We start from the raw sequence: 26,677 nt of genomic DNA on the forward strand, positions 1-26,677 counted from the left end.
ATTGTTAGGCATACCATATTCTGAATTACCAAAAAGAGGACACATGCGCGCGTGCATGTGCGCATGCATGTCGTGGATGTGCATGTGTTGTGCGCGTTTGAATTAAATTAATTTGTCAAAAAAGTTTGGCTCCTAAATTTGATCAAATATGCTCTATATTAGTTATGTATTTATTTAAAGCAGTGGCTCTCAATCAAAGGTGTGATCCAGGGATCCTCATGCACCTTGAGGGGGCTGATCTACATCCACACGTGAGCTTGTAAATCGGCTAGTTGAACTATTCAAAAATGCTTTTCTTTCAAAATATATCTTCAGATGGGGTATCGTGGACGTCAGCAAGGGCATGCTGTCACAACGGGTTCCTAACGCCAAATAAAATGGCTTCAGATCTGACCCAAGTCTCCTGAGGAGAAGTCTGAGGCATGTCCTGGACGCGTTATCACCACCAACGTTCAAGGATGTGTTTACAAAACATTGCCGGGTTTGTTTACAAACATTTCAGGGTTTGTGATTTGTTTACCTACATTGTGGATTTGTTTACTGTAATTTTGATATTTGTTTATAAACATTTGGGATTCGTTTATAAACATTTAGATATGTGTTTATAAACATTTAGATATTTGTTTATAAACATTTAGATATTTGTTAATAAACATTTGGGATCTGTCTATAAACATTTTGGTATTTGTTTATAAACATCTAGGATTTGTTTATAAACATTTTGGTATTTGTTTATAAATATTTTTGGCATTCGTTTATAAACATTTAGATATTTGTTTATAAACATTTGGGATTTGTTTATAAACATTTTGATATTTGTTTATAGACATTTGGGATTTGTTCATAAACATTTTGGTATTTGTTTATAGACATTTGGGATTTGTTCATAAACATTTTGGTATTTGTTTAAACATTTGGGATTTGTTTATAAATTTGTTCATATCGCTACACAATGCACACCATTAACTTCTAGTCTAGTCCAAGTCCAGTCCTGTAAAATCACTTTATTTGGCATTTATTGTGAGTTACAGTTTGTGTGAAATGTCACAAATCAAACATCCATGAATGCATCCGACAGTGATATTTAATAATGATCTACATTACATTACATTTACATACATGTATTTGTACAGCACTTTTCATGACATGAAGTTCAGCTCAAAGAGCTTTACAGAGCAATAAAAATCACACCTGTGTGAAGTGAGGGGTGCTCTCGTCGTCATACTGTACACCATCTCATTCCGGCCAATCACAATGTGCGTGCGTCCCCCCGTCCCCGTCCCCCCCCACACCCAAATCCCCTGAACAAGCACGGGACAAAGGCTGAGACACAGGCAATATGGACGCCACGGCGAAGGGGGACATCTGGTGGCCACGCAGGGAAGCACAGCACTCCTGGTCCATCAACAGCATCACTTACTTCCTAACAGGAGAAGAAGAACAACACCGCTGCTGTGAATAACCATATCTGTGCAGAAACACACATTCACATTTTACGGGGGCCAGTTTCAAATTGCAGCCGTCAGTAGGTGCCCTTTGAGGGCAGTTTTGAAGGAGTCAAGGGATTCGCATGTCTTAATGACCGTTGGTAGGGCGTCCCACATTTTGGTGGCATAGGAGCGAAAATAATTTAATCCCTTGTTTGTGCCGAATCTGGGTTGCACATGGTTTGTTGCACTCCCTCTGGTGTTGTGGGTGTGGACTTCATTGGCATTAAGGAAGTATTTAGACAGGTACATGTCATGGGTATCTTAGTGAAGTATTTAGACAGGTACATGGGTATCTTAGTGAAGTATTTAGACAGGTACATGGGTATCTTAGTGAAGTATTTAGACAGGTACATGGGTATCTTAGTGAAGTATTTAGACAGGTACATGGGTATATTGGTGAAGTATTTAGACAGGTACATGGGTATCTTAGTGAAGTATTTAGACAGGTACATGGGTATCTTAGTGGTGTAGTGAATCTTGTGGACCAGACCCATTGCAAGATGTTGTACTATGTCATCAACCCAAAGCCATTTCAGCCTGTCAAAGTGGACAGGGGTTCGGTGGGTTCGGGGAGTGAGGCCAAGTAGTAGCCTGACCAGTTTGTTTTGGGAAGTCTGGAGCCTTGTTTTAAGGGCTGATCGTACATTAATAAATATGTACAGGTTCACAAAGGTTCTCATCAATCTGTAGATTAACATTGTAATGAAAGTGTGGGGCTCTTGGGAATCAAGAGGATGAATTATAATGATTCAAATAACACGGCCCGAAAAGCTCCATTCTCTTGTAACTGTAAACTTAACCCATTTAGGCCTGACGTCGAAATTTATAAAATGTCTTCTAAATTCTGACAGTTTTCTGAAATACCTATATGTTTCTGTATCAGTGGTGCTCAATATTTCATGTCAAGGACCCCAACAATTATATGTAATTGGCCATCGACCCCCATCTGAAAATAATATGTTGTTCCAGGGACCTCCCCAGAAGTTTAAATGTTCACTCTGTAATAATATATATTCAAAGATTCGAGGCACATTCTCACGATTTTTCAAAAAAGACCTACAAGTTCGTATAGCTTGTAGATCTGCCATTTTTCAACAGCTAAAGTATACAGTAACATAATGCTTTAAAACACCACAAGGGGTCCCCGCCCCCGCCCCAAAATGGGTTAATTAAATGCAAATGACTTACAGATCTTCAAGGAGAGAACGCTCATATTCCTGGAGAGCTTTGTGCAAAGTGTCTCTGCCTCTGCTGGAGGTCAGGAGAGCATAGATGGCCCTCATCTTGTCCTGAGTGGTGGGATTGGACATCACATTGCTGTAGCCCTCATTGTCTAGGATGTCCTTCTCAAAGAGTACATCTAGGATGGGACCCACGTTCCTCACCCTGTCGACCAGGAAACGCCGATGTTGGTCCACAAAGTGTTTCGCTGAAGTTAAGGAGGATTGAACGTTGAGTTGTTGGTTTTCATTTGACATTGTTTTAAAATGGAAAGTGCCATATAGGAGCTAACCATTCTTATTCTAAAAATTGCAATAAAGTGATACAGTTTGTGCTGGTAGTATATATATATATATACACACGTTATAGATATCGTTATAGATCGTTGCTGCAGAAATCTTTTATATCTTATCTCCTTATTTAAACGTGTTTGTTCATGAATTAACGTCCTACTTGACCTCACTACAGCGTCACGCTAAAACATCCAAAGTAACAACAGATCTACAAGCTAGAGACTCACCTGGTATGGAAGTAACAACAGATCTACAAGCTAGAGACTCACCTGGTATGGAAGTAACAACAGATCTACAAGCTAGAGACTCACCTGGTATGGAAGTAACAACAGATCTACAAGCTAGAGACTCACCTGGTATGGAAGCAGCCGCTCCTGTAGATTGTGCTGCAAGAAATAAAAGTGTTCAAATTATGAACAGAAACGAACCATCGAGGCCCATCTCACCGCGGTGAAATAGCACGGACTGGCAAGTCCCTACATAAACCCCCACAATCCCTACATGTTACACTACTACTGTTTTATACATAAACCCCCACAACCCCTACATGTTACACTACTACTGTTCAAGTCCCTACATAAACCCCCACAATCCCTACATGTTACACTACTACTGTTTAAGTCCCGACATAAACCCCCACAATCCCTACATGTTACACTACTACTGTTTAAGTCCCGACATAAACCCCCACAATCCCTACATGTTACACTACTACTGTTTAAGTCCCGACATAAACCCCCACAATCCCTACATGTTACACTACTACTGTTTAAGTCCCTACATAAACCCCCACAATCCCTACATGTTACACTACTACTGTTTAAGTCCCTACATAAACCCCCACAATCCCTACGTATTACACTACTACTGTTCAAGTCCCTACATAAACCCCCACAATCCCTACATGTTACACTACTACTGTTTAAGTCCCTACATAAACCCCCACAATCCCTACATGTTACACTACTACTGTTCAAGTCCCTACATAAACCCCCACAACCCCTACATGTTACACTACTACTGTTTAAGTCCCTACATAAACCCCCACAATCCCTACATGTTACACTACTACTGTTTAAGTCCCTACATAAACCCCCACAATCCCTACATGTTACACTACTACTGTTCAAGTCCCTACATAAATCCCCACAATCCCTACATGTTACACTACTACTGTTTAAGTCCCTACATAAACCCCCACAATCCCTACATGTTACACTACTACTGTTTAAGTCCCTACATAAACCCCCACAATCCCTACATGTTACACTACTACTGTTTAAGTCCCTACATAAACCCCCACAATCCCTACATGTTACACTACTACTGTTTAAGTCCCTACATAAACCCCCACGTGTTACACTACTACTGTTTAAGTCCCTACATAAACCCCCACAATCCCTACATGTTACACTACTACTGTTTAAGTCCCTACATAAACCCCCACAATCCCTACATGTTACACTACTACTGTTTTGACCGCGACAGATTGCTATTTCACCGCGTGAGGGAGAGGGAGAGTGAGATCGGGTGTTTCCTAGGTGTGTATATTTGAATTGTTAATCTGTGCCATTTCACCGTATTTGGGTGAGAGGGTGTCTTCTGCCTGCTCGCTGTGCGCTGTGCGCTGAACGCGTTGGCTCTGTTGTCTTCTCACAGCAGGAGCTGAAAAGTCAACGCAGCTTTTCCACGCACAGACAGAGGTGTCGCAGTCCTTTAGAAGCAGCTCGACCATCTTCATCCTTTTCTTTAAAGTCACTTGAAACGTCGTGATGTAATTGTGATAGCACGATCCGTCGACTTTAAAGCCTGCTCTGTGTGGTTCAATGACGACGGCATCATCCCGATGCGAGGTGGAGAGGGTATATGTCTTCTTTGGGATTAGTACGCAGGGAGGCTTTTCGATGTAACTCTCTTCTCCGTGCATCTCCTTCCTTTCCTTCTTCACGTCACTCAGCACCACATTGCTGGGTAGCAGCAGTACATTCAGCGTTGACATGGGGTCATCATCATGCTCAATCGGTGGGCTATAAAACAGTGCCACCAGTGCCTGGATAGGCCTGGGCCCGAACAGCTTCTCCATGATGACACCAAATAAAGACAACCCGGTTACATCTATGATAACATGAGTTTCTGTGACCACACGGGGTTTGATCAGCTCAACGCCGTCATCATCCACCACGTGGACAACAGACAAGGACTTGCCTCCACCCGTGGAGAGGATCTCACAGTGTGGAAATTGCAACTGACACACGGCCCCTTGAGGACCTTTGATGTCAAACAGTGGTCCTGCGGGCCTCTTGCTCAGCTGGGACAGAAGGCCCCGGTGCCACGGGACTGTCCCGTAAGTCACCTCTCCCTCTGTCTCCATCTTCAACCCCAGGCCGGTCACGCTGCATTGGAACAGTCCAGCGTGGGTGCAGTGGAACCTGTAGCGTTCCTTGTTTTCCACAAGAACGATGTCGGGTGTAAATGTCTGTGTATTGTCCAGTAGTAGTGTGACATCGTTTACACTCTTGTTCTCTAGACGTGGGATTTGGCTCAGTGACGGTAAGCTGTGAGAACCAGGCAGGGAGACGGATTCTTCTATCCTCAAACCACTGAAGCATGAACTTAGCTCAGTTTCATCTTGGATGTCCAGAGAGGACAGTGGCTCTGTAACAGCATGAACTTCCAGAGAGGACAGTGAATCTGTAACAACATGAACTTCCAGAGAGGACAGTGGCTCTGTAACAGCATGAACTTCCAGAGAGGACAGTGAATCTGTAACAGCATGAACTTCCAGAGAGGACAGTGACTCTGTAACAACATGAACTTCCAGAGAGGACAGTGAATCTGTAACAGCATGAACTTCCAGAGAGGACAGTGACTCTGTAACAGCATGAACTTCCAGAGAGGACAGTGAATCTGTAACAGCATGAACTTCCAGAGAGGACAGTGAATCTGTAACAGCATGAACTTCCAGAGAGGACAGTGACTCTGTAACAGCATGAACTTCCAGAGAGGACAGTGACTCTGTAACAGCATGAACTTCCAGAGAGGACAGTGACTCTGTAACAGGACATTCTTCCATCTCGCCATGCAAAGGCATCGTACCCTACAGAGAATATAGAGAAAGGGAAAATAAAATCAGTAATTAGACAAAGATGAACCCAAGACTTTTCCACAGCGTCAGCTCATACAGATGTAATATCCTTGCTAACTGACTGCTGGCTGAGTCCTGACTCTTTGGCCGATGTTATAACATGCGTTGCCAGTAGAGTTGTCAATTTCTGCCCGAACCCGACCCAACCCGACGTTTTCGGGCAGGGCCTAGCCTAAAATGGCTCTGAAAGACACAACAAAGCAGACAGGAAACGATCAGTGTCTTTCCTGATGTTCAGTCACTGTGATTATTGTGCAGAGGAGATGGTTCTGTCCTCACTATGTCCATGTTGGAATGATGGAGTCTAGAGGGTTCTGTCCTCACTATGTCCATGTTGGAATGATGGAGTCTAGAGGGTTCTGTCCTCACTATGTCCATGTTGGAATGATGGAGTCTAGAGGGTTCTGTCCTCACTGTGTCCATGTTGGAATGATGGAGTCTAGAGGGTTCTGTCCTCACCATGTCCATGTTGGAATGATGGAGTCTAGAGGGTTCTGTCCTCACCATGTCCATGTTGGAATGATGGAGTCTAGAGGGTTCTGTCCTCACTGTGTCCATGTTGGAATGATGGAGTCTAGAGGGTTCTGTCCTCACTGTGTCCATGTTGGAATGATGGAGTCTAGAGGGTTCTGTCCTCACTATGTCCATGTTGGAATGAAGGAGTCTAGAGGGTTCTGTCCTCACTGTGTCCATGTTGGAATGATGGAGTCTAGAGGGTTCTGTACTCACTGTGTCCATGTTGGAATGATGGAGTCTAGAGGGTTCTGTACTCACTATGTCCATGTTGGAATGATGGAGTCTAGAGGGTTCTGTCCTCACTTTGTCCATGTTGGAATGATGGAGTCTAGAGGGTTCTGTACTCACTATGTCCATGTTGGAATGATGGAGTCTAGAGGGTTCTGTACTCACTATGTCCATGTTGGAATGATGGAGTCTAGAGGGTTCTGTACTCACTGTGTCCATGTTGGAATGATGGAGTCTAGAGGGTTCTGTACTCACTATGTCCATGTTGGAATGATGGAGTCTAGAGGGTTCTGTCCTCACTTTGTCCATGTTGGAATGATGGAGTCTAGAGACGCACACACACACGCACGCACACACACACACGCGTGTGCACGCACACGCACACACACACACACACACACACACACACACACACACACACACACACACACACACACACACACAATAAAATTATAGATTCCAATGTTAACTTTGAGTGACAATGCTGTGTGTGACAACTTTGAGTGACAATTTGAGTGTGTGTGTGTGTGGGGGGGGGGGGGGGTCATATTCAAATATGACTATTTTGGGGGACCCCAGTTCAAAAATGATTATTTTGGGGGTCCCCAGTTAAAATATGATTATTTCGGGGTTCCTCAATACAAATATGATTATTTTGGGTTTCCTCAATTCAATTCATTAATAAATATGTACAGGTTCACAAAGGTTCTCATTAATCTGTAGATTAACATTGGAGGATAAATTATAATGATTCAAATGGCCCGGAAAGCTCTATTCTCTTGTAACTTGTAAAAAAAAAAAAAAAAGTTAACCCATTTAGGCCTGACGTCGAAATGTATAAAATGTCTTCTAAATTCTGACAGTTTTCTGAAATACCTATATGTTTCTGTATCAGTGGTGCTCAATATTTCATGTCAAGGACCCCAACAATTATATGTAATTGGCCGCCGACCCCCATCTGAAAATAATATGTTGTTCCAGCTCGTGCTCTGTACATCCGATAGCGTTGTTATTAACCCATTCTGACCTGAGATCAGATTCTAAAAATGTCTTCAGTTGCTCTTCGCTCTTTCAAAAATGAGATCAGATTCACACGAGGTTTCCACTGGACACAACACTGGTCTGATTAACCCGTTCTGACCTGAGATCAGATTCTAAAAAATGTCAGTCGTTCTTCGATTTTTCAAAAATAGCAGACCTACAAGCTCGTAGCGCGCCACTCGGTGGCGTGCTATGAACTTGTAGGTCTGCTATTTTTCAATAGCTAAAGCACGACATGATGCTAACACCAAAATGGGTTCCCGCCCAAAATGGGTTAAAGTAAGTGCGTATGATAGCAGTAAACTAACATGAAGTAAAAAGTAAGGCTAAAAGATGTTAAAAAGTGGTCGGTTTTGGACGAGCTGCTGTCAGACGTCACCGAACGCTCGCGCATGCGCTATATACACAGCTATGATTATTTTATAAATATGATTATTTTGGGGGTCCTCAATTCAAATATGATTATTATGGCAAGTCCCCAGTTCAAATATGATTATTTTGGGGGTCCTTAGATCAAATATGATTATTTTGGGGGTCCTCAGTTCAAATATGATTATTTTGGGGGTCCCCAGTTCAAATATGATTATTATGGCATGTTCCCAGTTCAAATATGATTATTATGGCAGGTCCCCAGTTCAAATATGATTATTATGGCAGGTCCCCAGTTCAAATATGATTATTTTGGGGGTCCTCAATTCAAATATGATTATTTTGGGGGTCCTCAGTTGAAATTAAATCACACTGTGGAGACTTTAAGACATTCTGCCCCCTGGTGGTTGGACTCTAACACTTCACCCGACAGTGACGATCTTCTTTATTACATTTTAATTGTATTGAGTCTTAATTTAGTCGACTAAGACTAGACTAAGACTAAATAATGTACAAATGACTAAAATAGGACTACAATTAAATGTGTGTCCATTATACTTACTGCTCACACAGACACGCTGAGGAGGAGCAGAGGGAGGACCAGAACCAGAACCCAGCATAGAGAGGTCCAGTGGACCTGGTCTGGAATTACGTGTGTGTGTGTGTGTGTGTGTGTGTGTTGTGTGTGTGTGTGTGTTACATGTGTGTGTGTTACGTGTGTGTTACGTGTGTGTTACGTGTGTGTGTGTGTGTGTGTGTGTGTTACGTGTGTGTGTGTGTGCGTGTGTGTGTGTGTGTGTGTGTGTGTGTGTGTGTGTGTGTGTGTGTGTGTGTGTGTGTGTGTGTGTGTGTGTGTGTGTGGACGTGGTCTGGAATTAAATGTGTGTGTGTCCATTATACTTACTGCTCACACAGACACACTGAGGAGGAGGACCATAACATGAACCCAGCATAGAGAGGTCTTCTAGACCTGGTCTGGAAGGTGTACAGGTGACTCAGTGAGTCAGAGCACACTGTGTAGAAGGACAGAGTCCCAGCGGGACGGTCCACATACACGGATACTCTGTTGGAGCCTTTAGAGGGACTGAGAGGGAGGACAGTCTGCTGTCCGTTGTGGAAGACAGAGTAACTGGAACCAAGAACACCATCACAGTCCAGACTCCAGGACTTATCATTCCATCCAAACCAACAGTCACGACCACGTCCTTTCCTGCTGATTGTTCCGTCAGCCACTGCTATACGAACGCGTCCACTGCACTCTACCTCCCAGGAACAGCGTCCAGTCACACTCTGTGAACTCAGAACTTGTTCATAGAAATCAAACCTGTCTGGGTGATCAGGAGGACGCTGACCCCCTGACCTCCGTGACCCCCCTGTGACCTTCCTGTTGTCCTCAGACAGAGAGAGGTGACAGTGTGCTGTGTTTGAGTCCAGTGTGAGACGCTGGAAATCTGATGAGAAAACAACACAGTAAACATTAAATACATCATTCACTGACTGACACCGACATGCACACGCGCACACACACACACACACACACACACACACACACACACACACACACACACACACACACACACACACACACACACACACACACACACACACACACACACACACACACACACACACACACACACACACACAGACTGATCTACAAACTCACTGCAGTGTTAATACAGATTTAGTCCTATTTCAGTCATTTGTACATTATTTAGTCTTAGTCTAGTCTTAGTCGACTAAATTAAGACTCAATACAATTCAAATGTTATAAAGAAGATCATCACTGTCCAACCACCAGGGGGCAGAATGTCTTAAAGTCTCCACCAGGGGGCAGAATGTCTCTGCACCCCTGGGCAGAGACATTCTGCAGTGTGATTTTATTTGAACATGAGACCCCCAAAATAATCATATTTGAACTGAGGACCCCCCAAAATAATCATATTTGAACTGGAGACCCCCCAAAATAATCATATTTGAACTGAGGACCCCCAAAATAATCATATTTGAACTGAGGACCCCCAAAATAATCATATTTGAACTGGAGACCCCCCAAAATAATCAACATTGACAAGCACTTGGAATTGTAGGCATTCCATTTAGTTTGAGGCATTGTGAGCTTGTGGATCTGCTATTTCCACAATACTTTCCACTTTCTTACACTATTTGACATTTGTGGCCAATTTGGCCATCTGGGGACCCCCCACAATAATCTGGGGACAACACCCCCCCCCCCAATCACCTGTCTGTCTCTATGTGTCTGTCTTTCTGTGTACCTGTCTGTCTCTCTGTCTACCTGTCTGTCTCTCTGTGTTACTGTGTACCTGTCTGTCTCTCTGTCTACCTGTCTGTCTCTCTGTGTACCTGTCTGTCTCTATGTGTCTGTCTCTGTGTGTAGTGTACCTGTCTGTCTCTCTGTGTACATGTCTGTCTCTCTGTGTTACTGTGTACCTGTCTGTCTCTCTGTGTACCTGTCTGTCTCTATGTGTCTGTCTCTGTGTGTACCTGTCTGTCTCTCTGTGTACCTGTCTGTCTCTCTGTGTTACTGTGTACCTGTCTGTCTCTCTGTGTACCTGTCTGTCTCTATGTGTCTGTCTCTGTGTGTACCTGTCTGTCTCTCTGTGTACCTGTCTGTCTCTCTGTGTTACTGTGTACCTGTCTGTCTCTCTGTGTACCTGTCTGTCTCTATGTGTACCTGTCTGTCTCTGTGTCTGTCTCTCTCGGGGCGGCGGTGGCTCAGGGGTAGAGTGCCTGGATGGGAACCGCAAGGTTGCCAGTTCGAACCCGGGCTCCCCCAGAGTTACTGTCGAAGTGTCCTTGAGCAAGACACTGAACCCCTAATTGCTCCTGATGTGCTAGTTGGTGCCTTGCATGGTTTCCGCTGCCATCGGTGTATGAATGGGTGAATGTAATGCACAATCTATGTAAAGCGCCTTGGATAAAGGCGCTATATAAATGCACCATTTACCATTTATCTGTGTGTACCTGTCTGTCTCTCTGTGTACCTGTCTGTCTCTGTGTGTACCTGTCTGTCTCTATGTGTCTGTCTCTGTGTACCTGTCTGTCTCTGTGTACCCGTCTTTCTCTCTCTGTACCTGTCTGTCTCTCTGTGTACCTGTCTGTCTCTCTGTGTACCTGTCTGTCTCTGTGTGTACCTGCCTGTCTCTATGTGTACCTGTCTGTCTCTGTGTCTGTCTCTCTGTGTGTACCTGTCTGTCTCTCTGTGTACCTGTCTGTCTCTGTGTGTACCTGCCTGTCTCTATGTGTACCTGTCTGTCTCTGTGTCTGTCTCTCTGTGTGTACCTGTCTGTCTCTCTGTGTACCTGTCTGTCTCTATGTGTACCTGTCTGTCTCTCTGTGTACCTGTCTGTCTCTCTGTGTACCTGTCTGTCTCTCTGTGTACCTGTCTGTCTCTATGTGTACCTGTCTGTCTCTCTGTGTACCTGTCTGTCTCTCTGTGTACCTGTCTGTCTCTGTGTCTGTCTCTCTGTGTGTACCTGTCTGTCTCTCTGTGTACCTGTCTGTCTCTGTGTGTACCTGCCTGTCTCTCTGTGTACCTGTCTGTCTCTCTGTGTACCTATCTGTGTTAATGTGTACCTGTCTGTCTGTCTCTCTCTGTACCTGTCTGTCTCTCTGTGTACCTGTCTGTCTCTATGTGTACCTGTCTGTCTCTGTGTCTGTCTCTCTGTGTGTACCTGTCTGTCTCTGTGTGTACCTGCCTGTCTCTATGTGTACCTGTCTGTCTCTGTGTCTGTCTCTCTGTGTGTACCTGTCTGTCTCTCTGTGTACCTGTCTGTCTCTATGTGTACCTGTCTGTCTCTCTGTGTACCTGTCTGTCTCTCTGTGTACCTGTCTGTCTCTCTGTGTACCTGTCTGTCTCTCTGTGTACCTGTCTGTCTCTCTGTGTACCTGTCTGTCTCTGTGTACCTGTCTGTCTCTATGTGTACCTGTCTGTCTCTCTGTGTACCTGTCTGTCTCTCTGTGTACCTGTCTGTCTCTCTGTGTACCTGTCTGTCTCTGTGTGTACCTGTCTGTCTCTCTGTGTACCTGTCTGTCTCTGTGTACCTGTCGGTCTCTCTGTGTACCTGTCTGTCTCTCTGTGTACCTGTCTGTCTCTCTGTGTACCTGTCTGTCTCTGTGTGTACCTGTCTGTCTCTATGTGTACCTGTCTGTCTCTGTGTACCTGTCGGTCTCTCTGTGTACCTGTCTGTCTCTCTGTGTACCTGTCTGTCTCTCTGTGTACCTGTCTGTCTCTCTCTTCCCTTCCCCAAAATAATCAAAGTACAGCATAGAGCACAGTACAGTACAATACAGTACAGAGCACAGTGCAGTACAGTAACTATAACAGTAAATGTATAGTTGCACCGCTCAGTTCACACAGGTGTGATTTATATTTCCGGTTGTCTTGTATGGTGTTAAATGGAGCGTGGAACCATGCCAATGACCGACACGGGAGATCACTTGTGACTTTCAAACCAAAACGAGATCCACCTGTGATCTGCACACATCACGGCTCTGCACCACCTTTCATGCATCGCACGTCAGAACTGAACTTATGCCAATATAGACGAAATACATGTTGTTTACGACCAGGTTAGTGAATGAGGCCCATTGTTTCTGTCAAACCACATGACCTCATCTTGATGGTGTTAAGGACCAGGCCAAGAGCAGAGAGTAGAGAGCACAAGAGTTGTATACACAGATACTCACGTTTTGTAATGAGTTGACTCAGTTGAGGATTAGTAAGCCAATCTTCTCCTCCATGTTTCACTCTGTAGGAAGTAGAACAACAATGCATCAATGTCTGACTATCTAACACAACGTCTCCACTAGCTGACACTACAGTGTTGCACTCTGTAGGAAGTAGAACAACAATGCATCAATGTCTGACTGTCTAACACAACGTCTCCACTAGCTGACACTACAGTGTTTCACTCTGTAGGAAGTAGAACAACAATGCATCAATGTCTAACTGTCTAACACAACGTCTCCACTAGCTGACACTACAGTGTTTCACTCTGTAGGAAGTAGAACAACAATGCATCAATGTCTAACTGTCTAACACAACGTCTCCACTAGCTGACACTACAGTGTTTCACTCTGTAGGAAGTAGAACAACAATGCATCAATGGCTACGTTTACATGAAGGGTGATCATTCCGAATAAATACTTCCGAATAAAATACATCCGATGTAATGTTTTTTGCCGCGAGTTTACATGGGAAATGGTCATTCCGAATGAGTGTTTATATGGAGAAGTGATAGAAGACATGATACATGTTAATTCACGTGAAACTACGCCATCTATAAAATATAGGCAGTTCATTCATTGTGACTCGCTCGTAATTTTTGAGGGAGAGAGAGAGAGAGACCGTTGAACACACACACACACACACACACACACACACACACACACACACACACTGTGACACACACACACACACACACACAGATCAGGGGTATCTCATCTGCTGCGGCTCCACGTTTTTTTTGTGGATTTCGGATCTGAAAAAAGGAACGAAATAACGCGCTCTATGTGCAAACTCCTCGGCGCCGACGGCGCGCCTTGGATATGAGCGCCTTGGAGCATGCTCAGAAAGACCAGAATGAATTTACATCCGAAGCAGTGTATACATGAGTCAAATTTCTTTCAATCGCATTGAAAATCGGAGTAATCCGGCCAGTGACATCGGAATGGTTTTTAGATCGCATCGAGCGTTTTCATTCGGATGTAAGTTTTTGTAGGTGTTTACATAACAACGTTTAATAGGATTGAACTTCTATTCGGAATGAAAAGGGGATTTAACTGCTCATGTAAACGTAGCCAATGTCTAACTGTCTAACACAACGTCTCCACTAGCTGACACTACAGTGTTTCTCCTGTCATTATCTTGGCCCTGCAGCTCATCCAGAAATAGTCACTGCTGCCCAGTTTGGATCTCATCACCTCCTCAGACTCCACCTTAACCCCTATAGCACTCCACTGTCCTTTTATACCTTTGAGGCACTGCATTGTGTTGTTGTTCTTATCATGATTTGTGACTTTGGGCTGTATCGTATCCCATGCCTTACCCGCAAGCATTAAACACTTTACGTGAATTACTCATTTAGGAGCTTCCACTATGCGTAAACGTTATCTTGCGGCCACACAACCCACTATACATGTTTGCGGCTGGAGGTGTGTCTGTACGCGTGTTGATGCACTTTCCCTATATTTGCTATCTCATGCATACAGGTTTAGGACAACGGAAATCGTCTCTTCAAACCACCCGTAATGTGAACACACACAACAACCCTCTGTATCTAATTTAAATGTATTCCAAGGCAGCACGCGTTGCTCTTCCTTAAGGTTCACTCCAGGTATAATGGATTATGGTACCTGGCACACTGATTGGTTTAAGTTGCATAATGTAACGGGTAGCGGAGGTGTTTTAAGGATTTAGACTGTGGCATAAGATAGCTAATTTAATGGGGTAACGCCTCTTACACAATGCTAAATCCCCAAATTACGGAGAAAGTGCCCCTGACGCAAGATAGGGCCCTTTGTGTCAGAGATACACTGTTAAGGGAAACACTGCACTGTCCAACATGGACACAGCCCAAGTCTACTCACTGTCCAACATGGACACAGCCCAAGTCTACTCACTTGCAGTTCTCCAGAACTGAATCATTCACCACGTTGAGGCTCAGGTCCAACTCTCTTAGGGAGGGATTAGAGCTTACAGCTGAGGCCAGAGCTTCACAGCATCTCTCTGACAGGAAGCAGTGAGCCAGTCTGAAACACCAGATTAAAACATACATAAATAAATGAATGAATTCATTAATAAATGTTTAATTCGCCGTTTTTTGATAATGATAAAATATCGGATTTGTCGTGGACATATTATTAACCCATTTTGGGCGGGAACCCATTTTGGTGTTAGCATCGTGTCGTGCTTTAGCTATTGAAAAATAACAGATCTACAAGCTCATAACGCGCCATTTTTTTTAAATCGAAGAGCGACTGACATTTTTAGAATCTGATCTCAGGTCAGAATGAAAACTGTCAGGATGCAGAACACATTTTTAGAATCTGATCTCAGGTCAGAATGAAAACTGTCAGGATGCAGAAGACATTTTTAGAATCTGATCTCAGGTCAGAATGGGTTAAGAAACTTGATAACTGTGGCGTAGCTACAGCGGGTCGCAAGACAAAAATAGCAGATCTACAAACTCCTCAACGCGTTGTGAGAAACGCTGTTATATGATGAAGTAGCCGATACCTTCGCCGTAAAGAGATTTTACACTTTGAAACATGTTTGGGGTAATTTTAACGTCTACTCAGGCACATAGGCTTGGGTTACCATGATATCAAGCTTATTAATACATTCTCACCACAGCATTCATATTATATTAACATAATACAGTACATAATAAAACAGAAGTGATAATTGTCTTTGTCTCTAATATGTCAACAAAATGAAACCATACTTTTGAACCTGGCTTTATCTTATCTTCAGATTTATCGTCCCGGAATGTATGCAAATTAGCACATATAATGCCTAATTTGCATGTTTAAACATATCATTTCAGAAAACTTGTAATACAAAAAATGTTAGTCTTAATATAATGAATCAACTGGAGAAGTTTCATTGTGATAGCTATTAGTTAACTTTTTTCCCCTATTCACCTACCATGTCTCACCATCAAGGTTATGAATACATTCAGCATTCATATTATATTCACATAATACAGTACATAATAAAACAGAAGTGATCATAATAAAAGTGGTAAATGTATCTTACTTTAGAACTTCCAGTCCACAGTGTGGGCTCTTCAGTGAAGCACAGAGCAGCTCCACTAGTCCTGAGTCCTGCAGGTCGTTTTCACTGAGGTCCAGTTCTCTCAAATGGGAAGGATTAGAGCCGAGAGCTGAAGACACAGCTTCAACATCTGTCTTACTGAGTTTACAGCCAACAAGTCTGTAAATGCAGATTAAATAAGAGATTATCAATACAAAATGAATGATACCTATAGTTCACTGTCATGGAAGTTAACTGGAACAAATCTAGTTATCTAGTATTTAGAGTGTGGAATAGACAACACCATGACAGCACAGAATAACAGGAAGATAACAATTTAGATATCAAAGACTATGAAGACTGAATGTTAGTTTGATTTCCCCCAATATTATGAAAAAGAAGATCATAACCTCTCAGATGCTATTTTTTTTAGCGGCCAACTAAGAACATAAGTGACGGGTTGGAACAAGCATTTAAGGCGAGACATGGCAAGTGAATTCATGATTTTTCAATTTTGTGTTATTTTGCTTCCTAAACATGTTTTCTTTCAAACTAAAGCAAAATAAACATTCAAAATACAGATTTAGATGTTTATTTTAGTAGTTTATTTTAGCCAATGACAGCTCGTTTAGGTGGGTGAAAATCCACCCTATCTATTTTCATGATTGGTTGTTGGTACAAAGGAAGTGACCATATTTGGATCCAACCAGAGTCAGCTCGAGGTCCAGACCTTTCTAATGATATATGGCATAATACGTTGTTGCCAAGGTTTGGATGAGATATTTTGTCTCATAACAGTGGCTTCAAATAAAACGTTTTGGAATTTTACAATACAAATCTTTAAAGGCCGTTTTCTCAAAATGAGTTTTCCTCATACCTGGGACAAAGAATCTCCACTTCAGTTGCACTCACATACACCTACACAGTCACATACACACAACTTTACAGTCTTATTCATAACTATATTCTGCAGGAACTTACAGAAGGGTTCGTTGATTTCTCATTCACAGCCTGATTTACATCACATTTTATTCGCAAAACATGGCAAAAATTTGTTTTTTTATGCCTGTTGACACTATTTTCTGATTTGTGGAGTGATAATTAGAGATATCGAAAATCCCCTAATTGTCTTTGTCTCTAATATGTCAACAAAATGAAACCATACTTTTGAACCTGGCTTTATCCGATCTTCAGATTTATCGTCCCGGAATGTATGCAAATTAGCACATATAATGCCTAATTTGCATATTTAAACATATCATTTCAGAAAACTTGTAATACAAAAAATGTTAGTCTTAATATAATTAATCAACTGGAGAAGTTTCATTGTGATAGCTATTAGTTAACTTTTTTCCCCTATTCACCTACCATGTCTCACCATCAAGCTTATAAATACATTCAGCATTCATATTATATTCACATAATACAGTACATAATAAAACAGAAGTGATCATAATTAAAGTGGTAAATGTATCTTACTTTAGAACTTCCAGTCCACAGTGTGGGCTCTTCAGTGAAGCACAGAGCGGCTCCACTACTCCTGAGTACTGCAGGTCGTTTTTACTGAGGTCCAGTTCTCTCAAATGGGAAGGATTAGAGCTGAGAGCTGAAGACACAGCTTCAACACCTCTCTTTCTGAGTTTACAGCCAGCAAGTCTGTAAATGCAGATTAAATAAGAGATTATCAATACAAAATGAATGATACCTATAGTTCACTGTCATGGAAGTTAACTGGAACAAATCTAGTTATCTAGTATTTAGAGTGTGGAATAGACAACACCATGACAGCACAGAATAACAGGAAGATAACAATTTAGATATCAAAGACTATGAAGACTGAATGTTAGTTTGATTTCCCCCAATATTATGAAAAAGAAGATCATAACCTCTCAGATGTAATTTTTTTTTAGCGGCCAACTAAGAACATAAGTGACGGGTTGGAACAAGCATTTAAGGCGAGACATGGCAAGTGAAATCATGATTTTTAAATTTTGTGCTATTTTGCTTCCTAAACATGTTTTCTTTCAAACTAAAGCAAAATAAACATTCAAAATACAGATTTAGATGTTTATTTTAGTAGTTTATTTTAGCCAATGACAGCTCGTTTTGCTGGGTGAAAATCCACCCTCTCTATTTTCATGATTGGTTGTTGGTACAAAGGAAGTGACCATATTTGGATCCAACCACAGTCAGCTCGAGGTCCAGACCTTTCTAATGATATATGGCATAATACGTTGATGCCAAGGTTTGGATGAGATATTTTGTCTCATAATAGTGGCTTCAAATAAAACGTTTTGGAATTTTACAATACAAATCTTTAAAGGCCGTTTTCTCAAAATGAGTTTTCCTCATACCTGGGACAAAGAATCTCCACTTCAGTTGCACTCACATACACCTACACAGTCACATACACACAACTTTACAGTCTTATTCATAACTATATTCTGCAGGAACTTACAGAAGGGTTTGTTGATTTCTCATTCACAGCCTGATTTACATCACATTTTATTCCTAAAACATGGCAACGATTTGGGTTTTTTATGCCTGTTGACACTATTTTCTGATTTGTGGAGTGATAATTAGACATATCGAAAATCCCCTAATTGTCTTTGTCTCTAATATGTCAACAAAATTAAACCATACTTTTGAACCTGGCTTTATCCGATCTTCAGATTTATCGTCCCGGAATGTATGCAAATTAGCACATATAATGCCTAATTTGCATATTTAAACATATCATTTCAGAAAACTTGTAATACAAAAGATCTTAGTCTTAAAGTTTCATTGTGATAGTTATTAGTTAACTTTTTTTCCCTATTCGCCTACCATGTCTCACCATCAAACACCAAAAAGGGTTCCCGCCCAAAATGGGTTAATACATTTAATTTCTCACCACAGCATTCATATTATATTCACATAATACAGTACATAATAAAACAGAAGTGATCATAATTAAAGTGGTAAATGTATCTTACTTTAGAACTTCCAGTCTACAGTGTGGGCTCTTCAGTGAAGCACAGAGCGGCTCCACTAGTCCTGAGTCCCACAGGGCGTTTTCACTGAGGTCCAGTTCTCTCAAATGGGAAGGATTAGAGCTGAGAGCTGAAGACACAGCTTCAACACCTGTCCTTCTGAGCTCACAGCCAGCAAGTCTGTAAATGCAGATTAAATAAGAGATTATCAATACAAAATGAATGATACCTATAGTTCACTGTCATGGAAGTTAACTGGAACAAATCTAGTTATCTAGTATTTAGAGTGTGGAATAGACAACACCATGACAGCACAGAATAACAGGAAGATAACAATTTAGATATCAAAGACTATGAAGACTGAATGTTAGTTTTATTTCCCCCAATATTATGAAAAAGAAGATCATAACCTCTCAGATGTTGTTTTTTTTAGCGGCCAACTAAGAACATAAGTGACGGGTTGGAACAAGCATTTAAGGCGAGACATGGCAAGTGAAATCATGATTTTTCAATTTTGTGCTATTTTGCTTCCTAAACATGTTTTCTTTCAAACTAAAGCAAAATAAACGTTCAAACTACAGATTTAGATGTTTATTTTAGTAGTTTATTTTAGCCAATGACAGCTCGTTTAGGTGGGTGAAAATCCACCCTATCTATTTTCATGATTGGTTGTTGGTACAAAGGAAGTGACCATATTTGGATCCAACCAGAGTCAGCTCGAGGTCCAGACCTTTCTAATGATATATGGCATAATACGTTGTTTCCAAGGTTTGGATGAGATATTTTGTCTCATAATAGTGGCTTCAAATAAAACATTTGGAATTTTACAATACAAATCTTTAACCCATTCTGAACGGGAACCCATTTTGGTGTTAGCATCATGTTATGCTTTAGCTATTGAAAAATAGCAGATCTACAAGCTCATAGAGCTGCTATTTTTGAAAAATCGAAGAACGACTGACATTTTTTAGAATCTGATCTCAGGCCAGAATGGGTTAATCAGACCAGTGTTGTGTCCAGTGGAAACCTCGTATGAATCTGATCTCAGGTCAGAATGGGTTAAAGGCCGTTTTCTCAAAATGAGTTTTCCTCATACCTGGGACAAAGAATCTCCACTTCAGTTGCACTCACATACACCTACACAGTCACATACACACAACTTTACAGTCTTATTCATAACTATATTCTGCAGGAACTTACAGAAGGGTTCGTTGATTTCTCATTCACAGCCTGATTTACATCACATTTTATTCGCAAAACATGGCTAAAATTTGTTTTTTTATGCCTGTTGACACTATTTTCTGATTTGTGGAGTGATAATTAGAGATATTAAAAATCCCCTAATTGTCTTTGTCTCTAATATGTCAACAAAATTAAACCATACTTTTGAACCTGGCTTTATCCGATCTTCAGATTTATCGTCCCGGAATGTATGCAAATTAGCACATATAATGCCTAATTTGCATATTTAAACATATCATTTCAGAAAACTTGTAATACAAAAAATGTTAGTCTTAATATAATTAATCAACTGGAGAAGTTTCATTGTGATAGCTATTAGTTAACTTTTTTCCCCTATTCACCTACCATGTCTCACCATCAAGCTTATAAATACATTCAGCATTCATATTATATTCACATAATACAGTACATAATAAAACAGAAGTGATCATAATTAAAGTGGTAAATGTATCTTACTTTAGAACTTCCAGTCTACAGTGTGGGCTCTTCAGTGAAGCACAGAGCTCCACTACTCCTGAGTCCCACAGGGCGTTTTTACTGAGGTCCAGTTCTCTCAAATGGGAAGGATTAGAGCTGAGAGCTGAAGACACAGCTTCAACACCTGTCTCACTGAGTTTACAGCCAGCAAGTCTGTAAATGCAGATTAAATAAGAGATTATCAATACAAAATGAATGATACCTATAGTTCACTGTCATGGAAGTTAACTGTAACAAATCTAGTTATCTAGTATTTAGAGTGTGGAATAGACAACACCATGACAGCACAGAATAACAGGAAGATAACAATTTAGATATCAAAGACTATGAAGACTGCATGAATGTTAGTTTGATTTCCCCCAATATTATGAAAAAGAAGATCATAACCTCTCAGATGTTATTTTTTTTAGCGGCCAACTAAGAACATAAGTGACGGGTTGGAACAAGCATTTAAGGCGAGACATGGCAAGTGAAATCATGATTTTTCAATTTTGTGCTATTTTGCTTCCTAAACATGTTTTCTTTCAAACTAAAGCAAAATAAACGTTCAAACTACAGATTTAGATGTTTATTTTAGTAGTTTATTTTAGCCAATGACAGCTCGTTTAGGTGGGTGAAAATCCACCCTATCTATTTTCATGATTGGTTGTTGGTACAAAGGAAGTGACCATATTTGGATCCAACCAGAGTCAGCTCGAGGTCCAGACCTTTCTAATGATATATGGCATAATACGTTGTTGCCAAGGTTTGGATGAGATATTTGGTCTTATAACAGTGGCTTCAAATAAAACGTTTTGGAATTTTACAATACAAATCTTTAAAGGCCGTTTTTCCCAAAATGAGTTTTCCTCATACCTGGGACAAAGAATCTCCACTTCAGTTGCACTCACATACACCTACACAGTCACATACACACAACTTTACAGTCTTATTCATAACTATATTCTGCAGGAACTTACAGAAGGGTTCGTTGATTTCTCATTCACAGCCTGATTTACATCACATTTTATTCGCAAAACATGGCAAAAATTTGTTTTTTTATGCCTGTTGACACTATTTTCTGATTTGTGGAGTGATAATTAGAGATATCGAAAATCCCCTAATTGTCTTTGTCTCTAATATGTCAACAAAATTAAACCATACTTTTTAACCTGGCTTTATCCGATCTTCAGATTTATCGTCCCGGAATGTATGCAAATTAGCACATATAATGCCTAATTTGCATATTTAAACATATCATTTCAGAAAACTTTTAATACAAAAAATGTTAGTCTTAATATAATTAATCAACTGGAGAAGTTTCATTGTGATAGCTATTAGTTAACTTTTTTCCCCTATTCACCTACCATGTCTCACCATCAAGCTTATAAATACATTCAGCATTCATATTATATTCACATAATACAGTACATAATAAAACAGAAGTGATCATAATTAAAGTGGTAAATGTATCTTACTTTAGAACTTCCAGTCCACAGTGTGGGCTCTTCAGTGAAGCACAGAGCAGCTCCACTACTCCTGAGTACTGCAGGTCGTTTTTACTGAGGTCCAGTTCTCTCAAATGGGAAGGATTAGAGCTGAGAGCTGAAGACACAGCTTCAACACCTCTCTTTCTGAGTTTACAGCCAGCAAGTCTGTAAATGCAGATTAAATAAGAGATTATCAATACAAAATGAATGATACCTATAGTTCACTGTCATGGAAGTTAACTGGAACAAATCTAGTTATCTAGTATTTAGAGTGTGGAATAGACAACACCATGACAGCACAGAATAACAGGAAGATAACAATTTAGATATCAAAGACTATGAAGACTGAATGTTAGTTTGATTTCCCCCAATATTATGAAAAAGAAGATCATAACCTCTCAGATGTTATTTTTTTTTAGCGGCCAACTAAGAACATACAGTAAGTGACGGGTTGGAACAAGCATTTAAGGCGAGACATGGCAAGTGAAATCATGATTTTTAAATTTTGTGCTATTTTGCTTCCTAAACATGTTTTCTTTCAAACTAAAGCAAAATAAACATTCAAAATACAGATTTAGATGTTTATTTTAGTAGTTTATTTTAGCCAATGACAGCTCGTTTTGCTGGGTGAAAATCCACCCTCTCTATTTTCATGATTGGTTGTTGGTACAAAGGAAGTGACCATATTTGGATCCAACCACAGTCAGCTCGAGGTCCAGACCTTTCTAATGATATATGGCATAATACGTTGATGCCAAGGTTTGGATGAGATATTTTGTCTCATAATAGTGGCTTCAAATAAAACGTTTTGGAATTTTACAATACAAATCTTTAAAGGCCGTTTTCTCAAAATGAGTTTTCCTCATACCTGGGACAAAGAATCTCCACTTCAGTTGCACTCACATACACCTACACAGTCACATACACACAACTTTACAGTCTTATTCATAACTATATTCTGCAGGAACTTACAGAAGGGTTCGTTGATTTCTCATTCACAGCCTGATTTACATCACATTTTCTGAAAAAGCTATGTTTCTGTCAGTCGTTCTTCGATTTTTTTTTAAATAGCAGACCTACAAGCTCACAGCGCGACACTCGGTGGCGCGCTACGAGCTTGTAGATCTGCTATTTTTCAATAGCTAAAGCATAACATAATGCTAACACCAAAAAGGGTTCCCGCCCAAAATGGGTTAATACATTCTCACCACAGCATTCATATTATATTCACATAATACAGTACATAATAAAACAGAAGTGATCATAATAAAAGTGTTAAATGTATCTTACTTTAGAACTTCCAGTCTACAGTGTGGGCTCTTCAGTGAAGCACAGAGCGGCTCCACTAGTCCCGAGTTCTGCAGGTCGTTTTCACTGAGGTCCAATTCTCTCAAATGGGAAGGATTAGAGCTGAGAGCTGAAGACACAGCTTCAACATCTGTCTTACTGAGTTTACAGCCAACAAGTCTGTAAATGCAGATTAAATAAGAGATTATCAATACAAATGATACCTAGTTTACTGTCATGGAAGTTAACTGGAACATCTCCTATCTAGTTATCCAGACATAAACAGTATTGTGGAATAGACCAGGGGTTCTCAACCTTTTTGGCCGGGGACCCCCAGGGATGGTTTGGCCATGTCTCGGGACATGGGATTAATAAAGTTACAACTTTTACAATTTCTCCATTACGATTAACCAAATTAATTCCATATTATATATTTGTTTTACATTTTGGAAAAGATTGCTGTGGAATGCCACAGAATTCTTAATCCTTTTCCTTGTCTTAATTATGGGCCAACTTGTGAATGCTTTTATTGTGAAGACATTGAAGCAGTCCTGTGCATGCAGACAGGGTTGACATTGAAGCAGTCCTGTGCATGCAGACAGGGTTGACATTGAAGCAGTCATATGCATGCAGACAGGGTTGACATTGAAGCAGTCATATGCATGCAGACAGGGTTAACATTGAAGCAGTCCTGTGCATGCAGACAGGGTTGACATTGAAGCAGTCCTGTGCATGCAGACAGGGTTGACATTGAAGCAGTCATATGCATGCAGACAGGGTTGACATTGAAGCAGTCCTGTGCATGCAGACAGGGTTGACATTGAAGCAGTCCTGTGCATGCAGACAGGGTTGACATTGAAGCAGTCCTGTGCATGCAGACAGGGTTGACATTGAAGCAGTCCTGTGCATGCAGACAGGGTTGACATTGAAGCAGTCCTGTGCATGCAGACAGGGTTGAGATCGGGAAAACATGGAACCGGCTGTATAAAATGCTGCGTCATTGTAAATGGTGCATTTATGTATCACTTTTATCCAAAGCACATTTCTGTTTAAATTGAGGTGGACGGGAGGCAGACTTTCACTTCTGGTTCATTTCTGGTTTTATCTGTTGCCTAGCATCATTCATACAGTACGTTGATGAAGAGCGCCATCTATACTAATCCACTGAAAAGACCATAAGACACAATACTGCGTGCTTGGCAGTCAAGCCATGGATTCGATGCGACGTAACATGACGTGATTGGCAGTCAAGTCAATGTGTTAACTACTAACCGAGCCTTTCTGCAGTTCCTCACAGCTGGGACCAGTCTCCTTCGCCCCTCCACTGATGCGTTGTATTTGTCCAGGTCCAACTCCTCCAGAACCTCCTCTGACATCTGCAGCATGACGGCCAGAGCTGAACACTGGGTCTCAGACAGTTCCTCTGTTCTGTTCTCTGACTTCAGGAACTGTTGGATCTCCTGATGTAATGAGTGGTCGTTCATCTCCATCAGACAGTGGAAGATGTTGATACATCCGTCAGGAGAGGCATCACGATCAGTTAACAACGTCTTCAGGTTCTGGATGGCTTTCTGGATCTCCTTGGGACTGTTCTCTGTGTGACCCAGCAGGTCTCCTAACAGACTCTGGTTGGACTGCAGTGAGAGGCCATGAAGGAAGCGGACTAAGAGGTCCAGGTGGCCATTTTTACTCTCCAGGGATTTTCCCACGGCAGCTTTCAGGAAGTCTGAGAGGGAGCTGTTACTGTTGTATTTATCTCCCAGGAATGTCTTCAGGACCTCCATGTTCTCCTGTGTGAAACAGTGGAACAGGTAGACTGCAGCCAGAAACTCCTGGATGACCAGATGAACAAAGCTGTAGACCGTTTTCTGGAACAGCACACTCTCTGTTTTGAAGATCTGTGTGCACACTCCTGAGTACAGCGCGGCGTCTTTCACATCAAGACCACACTCTTCCAGGTCTTCTTGGTCGAACACGATGCTACTTTTCTTCAGGTGTTGAAACGCCAGCTTGCCCAGCTTCAGAAGAACATCCCTGTCAGTCTTAGTGAGCTGCTGTTGAGTCCCCTTTTCTTTGTCTTTCTTGTTCACATCATGAGTCCCGTCATACTTCTGCTTCTTCGTGTTTGTCTGAACCAACAGGAAGTGGCAGCACATCTCAGTCAGGGTCTTGGGCAGCTGTCCTATCGTGGTGTGTGTCCTCAACATGTCCAGCAGAACGGTAGCAATGATCCAACAGAAGAGTGGGATGTAACACATGATGTGGAGGCTCCTCCATGTCTTCAAGTGTGAGAGGACTCTGTCGGCCAGCTTCTCTTCACTGAATCTCTTCCTGAAGTACTTCTCCTTCTGGGGGTCTGTGAACCCTCGCACTTCTGTCACCATGTCAACACATGCAGGAGGGATCCGATTGGCTGCTGCGGGTCTGGTGGTTATCCAGAGGAGGGCCGAGGGGAGCAGATTCCTCTTGATGAGGTTCGTCAACAGAGCATCCACCGATGATGTCACTGTGACATCAGAGATGATTTCATTTGTGTCGAAGTCCAACGGAGACCTGCTTTCATCGAGGCCATCGAGGATGAAGCAAACTTTCCAGGCAGCGAGCTGCTCTGCTGTGACCTTCTTTAACGTTGGGTGGAAATCATGGATCAGGTTGAGAAGACTGTACTGCTTATCTCTGACCAAGTTCAGCTCCCGGAATGAAAAGGGAACCAGGAGATCTATATCTTGATTCTCCAAACCTCTTGCCCAGTCCAGAGCAAACTTGCGCGCAGAGAATGTTTTTCCGATGCCAGCGATGCCATTGGTCAGAACTGTTTGGCTGGGTTCCTCTCTACCAGGGAGGATGATCTTAAAGACTTTACAGCAGTCGATTGCATCGTCATGGAAGGTCTTCATGTTGGAAGTTCTCTCAAGCTGTATCACCTCATGTTGGCTATTAACCCCTTCACTCTGTCCTGCTGAGATGTAGAGCTCTGAGTAGGTGCTGGTGACGGAGTCTCCAGACTCTTCCGTCATGTGGTTTTTCACTCCATCAAGACTGTCCAAACTGACCTTCAAACTGACCTTATAATCATTCAAATCATCTGAAATGAGAAGAAAATGTATGTTTTATTATAACTATACACCTTTACGGCACAATTTTACA

General features: G+C 41.6%; 1 protein-coding gene across 1 annotated transcript in view; it reads right to left on the reverse strand.

Annotated features, from left to right (window-relative positions):
* Nucleotides 1-4,541: 4,541 nt before the first annotated feature.
* LOC308314839 (NACHT, LRR and PYD domains-containing protein 3-like) overlaps nt 4,542-26,677 on the reverse strand; it is a gene marked incomplete at its 3' end in the record, with an annotated part of 30,629 nt that continues 8,493 nt past the window's right edge. Inside the window, exons 6-18 of the mRNA XM_080762581.1 lie at nt 24,803-26,615; nt 23,548-23,710; nt 22,279-22,356; nt 22,232-22,248; nt 20,754-20,927; nt 19,067-19,235; nt 17,563-17,687; nt 16,087-16,263; nt 14,949-15,077; nt 13,014-13,075; nt 9,628-9,754; nt 9,274-9,432; nt 4,542-5,559 (exon numbers count right to left, since the gene is read on the reverse strand). Of these exons, the coding sequence (XP_080618707.1) occupies nt 4,542-5,559; nt 9,274-9,432; nt 9,628-9,754; nt 13,014-13,075; nt 14,949-15,077; nt 16,087-16,263; nt 17,563-17,687; nt 19,067-19,235; nt 20,754-20,927; nt 22,232-22,248; nt 22,279-22,356; nt 23,548-23,710; nt 24,803-26,615 (4,211 nt within the window). The remainder of the gene's footprint in view (nt 5,560-9,273; nt 9,433-9,627; nt 9,755-13,013; nt 13,076-14,948; nt 15,078-16,086; nt 16,264-17,562; nt 17,688-19,066; nt 19,236-20,753; nt 20,928-22,231; nt 22,249-22,278; nt 22,357-23,547; nt 23,711-24,802; nt 26,616-26,677) is intronic.

This window comes from Protomyctophum bolini (assembly GCF_963924005.1).
Source record: "Protomyctophum bolini genome assembly, chromosome: 1".
NCBI lineage: Eukaryota > Metazoa > Chordata > Actinopteri > Myctophiformes > Myctophidae > Protomyctophum > Protomyctophum bolini.